This window comes from Stegostoma tigrinum, chromosome 6 (genome assembly GCF_030684315.1).
Source record: "Stegostoma tigrinum isolate sSteTig4 chromosome 6, sSteTig4.hap1, whole genome shotgun sequence".
NCBI lineage: Eukaryota > Metazoa > Chordata > Chondrichthyes > Orectolobiformes > Stegostomatidae > Stegostoma > Stegostoma tigrinum.
In genome coordinates, this window is record NC_081359.1 from 54,852,450 (window position 1) to 54,864,524 (window position 12,075).

General features: G+C 36.9%; 1 protein-coding gene across 11 annotated transcripts in view; it reads left to right on the plus strand.

Moving 5' to 3' along the window:
- The window catches only part of dlg2 (discs, large homolog 2 (Drosophila)), an 891,501-nt gene that overhangs the window by 858,299 nt on the left and 21,127 nt on the right, over positions 1–12,075 (plus strand). For all 11 annotated transcript variants that reach the window (XM_048533248.1, XM_048533245.1, XM_048533246.1 and 8 more), the window contains 2 exons: positions 5,285–5,457; positions 9,995–10,104. In XM_048533248.1, coding sequence (XP_048389205.1) covers positions 5,285–5,457; positions 9,995–10,104 — 283 coding nt within the window. The remainder of the gene's footprint in view (positions 1–5,284; positions 5,458–9,994; positions 10,105–12,075) is intronic.

Genomic DNA, 12,075 nt, shown 5'->3' on the forward strand with positions numbered 1-12,075 from the left:
CATTCAGGTCCTGATGATGTCATCAAGACCCAATATGCAAAGAGGGAACTGCTAGCTTTTGCAGATGTCTTTTCCATCTGCTCGGTGTCACTGGTTAGAGTTAAAAACAGTAGATACTCGGCACTTTTTAATGTCATCAGGATGAATTACTTCTGATGAATGCTTTGTTTGAAAATATTTCTGTCATTCTTTGTATTTATATTGAAGTATTAACACATTTATTTATTGGCATGCTTTACAAATATTGAAGACAGTGTCCAGATTTTTTGTGTGTAAAAATGCAGCAGTACTAACCTCAACGCACATCACAACTTCCGCAGATTGCTCTGGTGACAAAGTTATTAGCCATTCTGTTTAAACCATTACCTGTTAACTAGATGATGAATGAAGGAGGAAATCCATCAATCTCTCTCTCTCTCTCTTTCTTCCTCCCGACCCACCTCCCTTAACAGTCAGACTATAGATTTAGGTTTGCCTCCAATAATTCATCAGTATTCCAGAATTTATTTAGCATCTGGTTCAGCACCAAAACTTATCGCATCATTTCCAGCGATTCCCTTCATTTTAAAAAATACGAACTATCCACCTCAGTATTTCTTTTCTAATCAAACAGAGACAACTCTTTCAATGCAATGCTCAACTGAATTGATTTAGGGTTAGTTTCATCACTGTTATTTGGGAGTACAGAGCTACTCCATTCACAACCTTCATTCTTCAGGCAAAATTAAAACTGTTTCTGTAATTATTGTTGATCATTGTTTGCAATGTTAAGCACAAATTGGGAGTCGAGTTGCAGAAGAAATTAATTGGCTGCAATGCACTTTAACTGCCCACATCCCATCAGTAAATAGAAAAAAGCCTTCCATATTTTCTTCAGTGCCTAAACTGGGATGCTTGGCAATGACTGCAAATGCTTGCTAGTAAATACTGCTCCACAACCAGCTAACTCCACATCCAATCAGCTGGTAGCCTCTACATCTTTGTGTCACAGTTTCTTTGCTATAATAGAATTGCCAGTGACATGTCTTAAAAGTTGGGAAAACCAAAACTAACACATTTCCATTGGATACATATGGCTGACTGTATGGCGGTACCGTTCTATAAATCCCAGTAATTTTGAGAGAGTTTCTGTGGAGAGAGTGAAGGAAAGCATTTTTTTCATAGCATATATATTTATATATTTAGCATTTATAGCAAAACAAGCTACATTGACTGTAAGGGCAGCGAGAATTACCATGGAAGTGATTACAAACAGGATTACATTTACTTTCTTCTGTTCAAAACTTTGTTTTCTCACAAATGGAAAATTGAGTCAAATCAGTTTGGTGCTTTAACAACAATTTAATTCAGTAGTTATATTTTTAAGCCGTATAAATTATATTAATTTTTATACTGTTTGAAGCACATTTGGGAAGCTGACCAGCAATGTAATTGAAAATGTAATCATACATATGCTATGCCTCTATGTTTGTGTGTCAGTCACTATCCAACCTCATAATATCATTAACACCGGCGAAGGGTCTCAAATTTAGCATTCCATTTCAACACCCCCTCCCACTCCCTGGGCGACATATCATCCTGGGCCTCCACCAGTGTCACAGTAACACCACCCAGAAACTGGAGGAGCAGCACCTCGTATTCCACCTTGGGAGCCTACAACCCAATGGTCTCAATGCGGATTTTACCAGTTTTAAAATCTCCCCACCCCTGGCTTCACCCCATGACCAACCCTCCCTCTCATCCCGCCTCCTTGACCTGACACAACCTGTCCATCTTCTCTGATATAACAAGGTGTGAGCTGGATGAACACAGCAGGCCAAGCAGCATCATAGGAGCAGGAAAGCTGACATTTCAGGCCTAGGCCCTTCTTCAGAAATTTCTGATTCTTCAGATTTCTGAAGAAGGATCTGGGCCCGAAATTTCAGCTTTCCTGCTCCAATGATACTGCTTGGCCTGCTGTGTTCATCCAGCTCTACCCCTTGTTATCTCAGATTCACCAGCATCTGCAGCTCCTACTATTTCTGTCCATCTTCTCTTCCACCTATCCGTTCCTCCCCTTTACAGACCAATCCCCACCACTACCTACCTGCACTCACCTATCACCATCCCACTTACCTTCCCCAGCCTCACCCCTCCTGTCTATTTATTTTGGAGTTCCCTTCCCCTGCCCATTAGTGAATAAGCATCCTGACCAGAGATGTCAACTTTCCTGCTCCTCTGATGCTGCTTGGCTTGCTCTGCTTCTCCAGCTTCAGACTGTGTTATCTCTGGCCCCAGCATCGGCAGTTCTTACTATCGCAAATTTAGTAATCAGCTTGATGCTATAGCAAACAGTATAATATGTTCTAATTTGTTTCCCGCTACACAAATTGTCACTTAGCTACCTTGTGTATATTATAAAATATATTTTATTGCTGCAAGACTTAATTTAAGGGTATTGTGAATTAATCTAACATGGGTACATTCCTACAGTCTCCTTTATACTGTTACTGAAATCATAAGATAAGACAGTTGTTACTTATATGATAGAGAAGTGGAAAAATGTGAGAAAGAGCAATTCACTACGGACCAGAATTACACTTGTGGAGACATGGTAATCAGTTCTTCCCTATCCCCACCAATCTAATTTTATAACTTCTACCAATGAATATTCTTCAATGTATCAAAGTATTTAATTGAATTTGGAGCATAGAGTCATAGAGTCATACAGCACGGAAACAGACTCTTTGGTCCAACTCATCCCAGCCAAACAAGCTTCGCAAACTAAACTGGTTCCATTTACCTGTATTTGGCCCAGATCCCTCAAAATCTTTCCTATTCACATACTTGTTCAAATGTCTTTTAAATATTTTAACTGTATCTGCATCTACCACTTTGTCTGGCAGTCCATTCCACATACAAATCACCTTCTGTGAAAAGTTGCCAGTCAGGTCCCTTTTAAATCTTTCTCCTCTCACCTTAAAAATATGCCCTCTAGTTTTGAACTCCCAAATCCTGGGGAAAACACCTTTGCTATTCACCTATCTATACCCCTCATGATTTCCATGAGGTTACCACTCAACCTCCAGTGAAAAAGTCCGGGTTTATCCAAATTCTCCGTATAACTCAAACCCTCCAGTCCCTGTACCTGAGAGATGCAATAAAATATCATTTTAATCATCTCTAGCTTTCTATTTGTCATAATGATAACGTATGACTGAGAAAGTAAATAACAGTGATATTGTACGTGCAATTTGAATAATAATCTGCCGGCTGAAAAGAAGTAATCAGGAAGCACTGTCTTGTTCCTTTTTTATCTTTTGCCCCTCCAGCTGAAAACATTATGTCTCAATTTTCATGCCCAAATGGGAAGGTCAAGTGAAACCCTGGTTTCACAACACTGCTTTAGAAATAGAGCCAATGCTTTGGATTTTCATTCCATGATGGTGAATTGATTGGGAGTCAGGCCAGGCATCAAAGGAGGACCCTAAAAGATTGCAAGTTCTTGAGGCAGGTTAGGTGGAGAACATGTGGGGGACTCCAACAGTATACTCAAAGTGAAAACTGAAAATTAAAATAGAAAGCATCCCTTCTGCTGACACCCACTCACTCCCCATGCCCCAAACTTGCCAACCAATCAATAAATGCCCTGTTATGAAAACGGTAGTTTGGGATAACAATCATGCTGCACAAATGTTTTAATGGTTTTATATGGCCAAGCATTTTTTTAACAGTTTCTTGACAACTTTGCCCCTTCCAGTGAACTTATATACATTTTTCACACAATCATGCTTTTTCATAATCCCAAAGGTTATATTACCGGCACGAAGGGTCATATTATCTACATCAAAGGTGTCCCAGGAGTAACAAGATGTAACTTAGCTCTCCAGAAAGTGAAAAAGGTGTGAAACATTCCTCCAGCTTTCACTGCTGACTTACCCCTCACTCTCTTTCACACAACTAGGTCCTTCTTCTCCACCAAGAGAACCGTAAGCCGTCTTAATAACTCCCATAGCCCTTCATACCGGTCAATTTTGTGCTTAAATTGACCTACCACCCTTTCCCTTTCACTGACTGAGTCAATTCATTGAACAACTCAGTTGAGTTCAGCTCCAACAAATCTCAAGAAGCTGAACATCATATAGGGCAAAGTAGCCTCTCTATCCTGGCTACAATCAGCAAGTTATTGTCCAAACATGTTTTGTGTTTGCAGCATACAGAATTTCAAAAAGAACCCAGATGAAGGTTGTTGCTACATGGATATAGTTCTAAAGCAGACTGTTCAGCGAATGTAATCAGTCGGTGGCCAAAATTTGTTTATGGTTCTGCAGCAAACAGCTAGTATACTGTGCTATTTTTATATAATTTGTTTTCAACCCCTTTATTCAACATACAATGGGATGTTATTCTCAGCTTTAGTGTTGGAAAAGATGCAAATTGAAGTTTCAGGAAAGAAGATCATTATGTAGGTTACCTCATCTGTTTTGCACCCATCTGGCCCCTTGTATAAGCTGCAAGTAGAAAGTTGAAATAGGAAGAAAATAAAAAAGTTTAAAGGACATACAGAATAAATGTTATTAGTTAATATGATTGACAACATTGTACACAGTGCCTTACTGTTATATTTGTGTAACAGATCTGGTTTCAAGGTATTTAAATGGATATCATTGCCAGCAATCATTGGTTGGTTTCAGAGATGGCAAAATAGCTTTAGATCATATAGCATTGGGGTTCATCTTAGCCAGAACAATTAGTGCATATCCTTTCATGGTGATTGTTTAATAGAAGTATCCGGATGAAGGCATCATATTGCTTAACCAGGAGGTGTTCCCATTAACAGAGTTCTATTGTACATAAATACTGTTTCATTAAATAGATTAACATTTTCTAATGTGTAATTTACTGCTTATCAATGCATGCCAGGAAATAACCACCCTTATGTGCATGAAAAAAAATTAGTGTTTTGTAAGGCTTTTTCATGTGGCATGAAATTATGCCATCTAAAAGTCTATTTTAATGTTTTGGTAAGATATAACTTAACTCAGGTTGTCTAAAAAAATTGTCTTGATAACAATTTTGAATTGCTGTCAATATAGAACACAGTATTTATGTATTTAAAGTGGATTTTAAATTGAATACAGTATAGACAAAAATACCATGTTACATAATGCTATAGACATTTTGTTTATTTTTATACTAAACAGAAATATTGCTGTTGATATTGGTGCTCATATTGTTAAAATTTTCAAGTAATTATTTGCTACTGTAAAATACTAACTTATGCTGTTTACACTCTTTTAAAAAGATACCACAAGACCAAAACGCGATTATGAAATGGATGGACGAGACTATCACTTTGTTACTTGTAGAGATCAGATGGAAAAGGACATCCAGGAACACAAATTTATTGAAGCAGGACAATACAATGATAATCTATACGGAACCAGTGTCCAGTCTGTAAAATATGTAGCAGAACAGGTATGTTCTTACTTTTTTTTGTTACTTTACCAAAATTCTGAGGTAATCAAAGAGAATTTGGGCTAATGGTAGAATGTTAGTTACAATGCTAGAATGAAAGTAAATCTTTTTTGCAGTATCATCATCAAGGTCTCCCAGGTCAAATGTGCCTTGCTTCAGATCCAGTGTTTCTTCTCATCTTATTCATGGGATTTTCCAGAAGCAGAATGGTTATAGTTATCAATAGTTAATTTGTAGTACAGAACTTGAGTATTACTAAATATGACTCATTTTGTCACAGCTTTTCATTTTGTACTCTTCAAGACAACTTGCAAGAATACCAACTCAAGTGGAAAACCAGCATTTATACTGCATGAGAAGAAAGTGCAGATTGGTTGACAAGTGTACTCTGAATTTTTGAGGTGCTGCAATGGAGAATGCACTGAATAATGATAAAAATAAAGTATTTCAGATACTGGATATCTGAAATAAAAACAGAAATCACTAGTCAGGAATCAGCAAGTGAGGAGAGAATAGTTTAGGTTTTGAATCCTCAATGAATCTTCTTCAGAACTCAATTAATGATGATTGATAGTTAACCAACAAACTTTATTTAAATTTTAAACCAAATAAGTTGGTATGATTGGTCAGGGATTGCCCTGAGAAATGAACCAGTGAGTGTCTGTCACTTATTTTGTTGCAAATCATAGACATTGTGCATTAATATTAATAGCATCCAGTACATACAAGTGCATCACACTATGAGCCCAGTTGACAATTCCAAATTGGCTGTCAGCGTAATTCTTTAGGAATATCCAGAAAATGTAATCCAGTTGCATTTATGTTAGATATTATGTTGCATGTTTTGCAAACACAGGTTGGTTGCAACAATAAGTACTTTGCTTGCTGCAAACAGCCAAAAAGGCATGCCGATTGAAACAATCTGCCAGTCTTTGGCATGTATAGCCTATAAACCTGGCAAAATATGAGCCTTGAAACTCATATACCACACTATCCACTTGTATAATAGGCAAAAAATTATTTTGGCTTGACACCAGCATCCTGTTAGTGGTGAGCACCACTCATGTCACTACTGCAGAGTAGCAACATGAAACCTCTCATTTCACCTGTTGCTCAAATTTTTAACGTATCTTACCTTTCCAGGATAATATGAGACAGAGTACTTTTTCCACTAACAGTGACCACCATAAGGCCTCATGAGTTTACATGATGAGCTGCATAAAATGATCTGATTCAGATTGCCATTACATTGCGAGATGGCTTTGATTTGTCCTAGTTCAGTATCAAGTTTGCAGGGTAAACCCATAGCTCAGGCCCTAGTGGTTGCTAATAAAGACCAGTCTTATTGTACATGGAACCACAGGAATTTCAATTTGTTTACTGACCTGTGAAGGCAGATTTGCAGTAAACAGTAGTAGAATATCTCATGGCCGATTTCTAAGTGAGGACTTTGAGGAAAGAGAGCTCATTTGACAGTTCCAATTGCCAATCAACTCCCTCCTGTCAGCCAGTTTATTTCCCCTTGAATCGGAATTCTTATGAATTATCCTGGCAAATACAAGACAAAAAGCTGTGATAAATTATATCTTTTCTCAGCAATATTCAATTACGTTTAATCATGTCATTTATAGAAATCACTTTGGTTTCAATTAGTGAATGTTATGTAATATTCAGGCCAAAACAGTACAATAATAGTATCTGGACCCATCATTCCAAACACCTGACAATGTAGTGAACAAATCAGATTAATAAATTATTATTGAGGAATATTTTACTATCATTCTTAAAACATTCCAAACAATTTTGTTCCTTCAAATAATTTAAAATACTTGTAATTCAAACTTGGCAAAGTCGAGCTTTTAAAATTCGAATATTGATAACCTTTTGCCAGATTGATACAATAAGTTAATGTTTTATCAAATATGATTGCTACTTAAGCCCATTTTGAATGGATAAATGATGACAGTATTAATAACATAACATATGTTAATATAGATGTAGAGGATACTTACTTCACAATTTAAAATTAAACATTAAATCAGCAGGGTTACATAACAATTGTCTTAAAAATTTAGCAAAATACATGAATAACAATTCAGTTTTTTTACAGTAAGTGATTAAAATGCTGTGACACCTTAAGTGTTGTCTTCCTTACGCCAAATGGGTCAGTCATTTCCAAAATAACTTGTTTATATATATGAGAGAGATAGGAAATTGATGAAAGTCACATGTCTCACACAGCTTTGGAGCTGATATTTAGTTTTTGCTGAAATTCAAATTATTTTTTGGAAAAAGTCACCATAGCAAAAATCACAATTCACACAATTGTTAAAGATGCGATGGAACTTCTCTGGAAGTAATTTAAAGTGATTCATTTTCTGTTTGCTGCACACATAGTTGTGAGTCAGCAACAATACCATTGTGCCATGTTTTATTCTATGAGAAATTAATGCCAACGCATCGATTTTGCATCTGAACCTACTGTAAATAGAGAGTTATTCTAGTGCAAGTCCTTCTAGAAGGGATCTGTGCCATATTTGGGCAGGACAAGTAAGTTTACCTCCTTAACCATTCAAATTAAAGGTTAATTAATGAGCTGCACAGGCTCTAAATGATGAAGTCGCAGCTGGAATATTTAATTCAGTGTCAATTCAGATTCAAAAAACAAAATGAAGAGGAAAAAGAAAACTACATTGAAGGAAACATATACAGAACAAAGAATAAGTTGGTTTTTAAAAAATCAACAAAAATCTAAATTTAGTGGAACGTAAATTATACTTTTAAAGTTAGTTTTCAGTATGTCAAGAAGGTTGCTTAGCAAATGTATCATCGCTTTAAGAGTTAACATACACTAGAATGGAAAACTTTTCGGGATGGTATATTGATATAAAGGATGAGGATGAAAATTGTGCTAGAAATAATCAGCAGAATCCCTCACAGACGAGGATGACTGTCTTCCACTCTCAGGATGAGTCCATAGGTGGGTGCATAGGCCGACATGGCTACCGCAGGCTCTGTTGCACTTGGGACATGTGGTGGGCTTGGGAAGAGGTAGCTGAGGCATTGGTGTGGCAGCATGCTCCTTTTGTTATTTCACCTGGCTTTCATTTTGTCCCGATGGCAAGTCTCGACGTGCTTGACACCTTCCCGGATGCTCCTCCTCCACTTCGCACAGTCTTGAGTCACCGATTCCCAGGTGTCTGTGGGAATGTCACACTTTGTTAGTTAGGCCTGGAAGCTAGAAATAATAGTGAGATAGTGAGTGCCATAACATGTTCAGCTTGTAAACTTTAGTGCATCTTTCTTAATTCCATGATTAATTGATTGTTTGCAGTCACTAAAAGCTGCTGTCCCACTTACAATTTTATAACAGTGAATGCTATTAACCTCATTGTTATTTCAGTAGCAAAGCCTATATTCCACATAGCCAAAGGTCTTTGAATTATCCTAAGGACCAGACCAAACCCCCTCAAAATACATTGAGAAGATAGTCTAGACCCTAACTTTTTGTTATTTTAAAGGTAAATGCCAGACATTACATTCCTGATGCAATTCAATTGGTCATACTACCGGTCTTAAATAGAATATAATTTATTCATACAGTTTAGTTAAAATATAACAAAAGAAACAAGAAATTGGAATAACCTAACTCTATTAGAGTAGTTTACAGAATAATAGACTAGTTAGCTACTAAACAGTAACTGTTCCAATATGGTAACATCCCATAAACAGACATTTGGCAAAGGCAAATTCAGTAAAATAGATTGTGTCACTTGCAGTTCTCCAGCCCAGGAGGAAAAACATAAAGAGAAATCTGTGTGTGTGTGCAGCTTCCAAACCTAGATGCCAGCAACTGCCACTGAAAACTAAAATTAAAAATCCTGACTCGAGGGGAGCTTGGCCCACCCATTCAAGCTGTTTCTATCACTCCAACATTTTAAAAAACCTGTTTACTTTATTGAATTCAAATAGCCAGATCATCACCACTGACTTAAAACCTCTCTTCAAAAAAATCATGATAAAAAGCACCTCTTAGTCATAGTATCATAACAGTTAAAAGGGAAGCTTCAGACAACTACAGGAAATAAATTATAAAGGATTCTTCAAATCATTTTTAAACCTTGAATAGCATTCACTGTTATAAAATTGTAAGTGGGACAGCAGCTTTTAGTGACTGCAAACAATCAATTAATCATGGAATTAAGAAAGATGCACTAAAGTTTACAAGCTGAACATGTTATGGCACTCACTATCTCACTATTATTTCTAACTTCCAGGCCTAACTAACAAAGTGTGACATTCCCACAGACACCTGGGAATCGGTGGCTCAAGACCGTGCAAAGTGGAAGAGGAGTGATGCGAAAGAGCATGCGAAATGGTTCTCATCACTAAATGTCAATAGAGAAGATAATAAAATGTGAGGCTGGATGAACACAGCAGGCCCAGCAGCATCTCAGGAGCACAAAAGCTGACGTTTCAGGCCTAGACCAAGATTTTGTTGTGCTAAATATAACAAGCTTTTTCTGCTTTTCTTTAGGGCAAACATTGCATACTTGATGTTTCAGGAAATGCTATAAAACGGTTACAAATTGCTCAACTTTATCCCATTGCTATTTTTATCAAACCCGTTTCTGTGGAGTCATTACTGTAAGTACTTTGTTCATTCATTGATATTCAATGTTTAGTACAAACAGATAGTTAAATTTAATGTCTTTCCTGTTAGTGGTTCAAATCTCAATGAATACATTTGCAATTGAACAAGGCTTTATTATGTTTCCCAGAAATATCTCAAATAACTTCACATGCAGCAGAATAAAACAAAGAATTGTGGATGCTGGAAATCTGAAACAAAAGCACAAATTGCTGGAGAAAGTCAGGAAGTTTAACAGCATAGAAACAGAGAAATTCAGAGCGGGAGTAGGCAATTCAGCCTTTTGACCCCAATCCTCACATCTTATCTTCCACCTGAAGACCCTTCAGCCTTCAGGACTTAATATTGAGTCTAATAACTTGGAGATCCTCATCATCTCCTTCCATGCTGTTTAATTTTAGATTTCTTTTTTCCAATAAGGAAGCACAGAGCTCCAGAAAAAAGCAAACTTCACCCTCTGTCTGCTGTGGCTTGTTCCCCACAGCAGCATCAAACCAAAGCTGTTTGGTAATCAGTAATTAAATAAACCACAGGGAGCTTCCACACCGTTGCACAGCCGTGCAGTAAGTATCCTTTACTCTTGTTGAAAATTAGAGGCACATAAGTTTTAAGTTTGAGCAGTGAGCAATTGGAACATTGTTTCACAAAAGTTAGATTCAGAAAATTAACGGCATTTGATAATAAATAATTAAAATGTCACTTCACATCAAAAGAATGATTAGCAAATTCCATTGGATATAAACTGGGCCAGATTATAGATACTGTGGCAACAGCTTGCACTTCCCAGTGTCAATGTATTTAGCTTCAGGCTGCTAATGATGCTTGGAGCAAGAATCTGTCAGTTTGCAGACATTCATTTCTCTTGACATCTTTTCTTTGCTGAAAGCTTCATGTGGGTTGGTAGTGGCAAGTGACCAAGGATAATATGCATCATTTACTTTATTGATAAAGATTTAGGGTTTCTGAATGCTGCCTACTTGCACCTTTTACTTAAGTAGTCTTTCTCTTAGAATGTGCACAAGTATTCTACTTACTTTTGAATTACCATTTAAGCTATTACTTACTACCCACGATTCAAAATTCTTTGTGTACCATGTAGTGCAGCTAATTTTAATTGTCTGTAGTCCTGCAATGTCAGAATGCTACCTTTGATTCCGATGAAATGTCAAAGTTGTCTGCTCACATGGCCTTTGAACAATTGCTTAATGAACATTGAGATTTGATGGACATGAAAAAACAAGCTGGTTCATCAAACGTGCATCATGCCAAGACTGCTGAATCATCATGACTGCTGCTTCCCAGCCGTTCCCACAGTTATGTAATCCTATGGCAGAGCAAAGTTACAGAGCAAAAGGCCTAGAAATGTAAGGGATTCCATAGAAAATTCCCCTCCAGTCCAACACTCTGACGGAAAAATGTTTTCTCATTTCTTTCTTCAATGAGTGACCCTTTATTTTTAAATTCTGGTTCTGATCCCTAATTCTAGATTCTCCCACTGGTAGTAACATCATTTCAACGATCATCTGGTTAAGTCCCCTCAGAATTTTATATGTTTAAACTAAGTCTCCTCTAACTTTTCTAAACTCCAGAGGATAAAGACTTAGGCTGTCTATTCTTTCCTAATAAGGCTCACTACAGGTATTAGACTAATAAACCTTCACTGAACTACTTCCAATGTATTGACATCTCTAAGTACATGTCCAGCACTGTACACAGTACTCTAGATGCAGTCTTGTCAATATCTTGTATAACTGAAGCACAATCTCCCTACATTCAATTCCATTATCAATAAAAAGTAACATTCTATCAGTTTTCTGATTATTTGCTGTACTTGCATACTAACCTTCTGTGAGTCAGAAAATGAATTTGACTATAGGATGAAATGGATCAAGATCTGAGGACTTATTAATTCACAGTTCCAACAATTTACTCAGTACTACTTGCCTGGTAACAGTATTTTTCTTGAT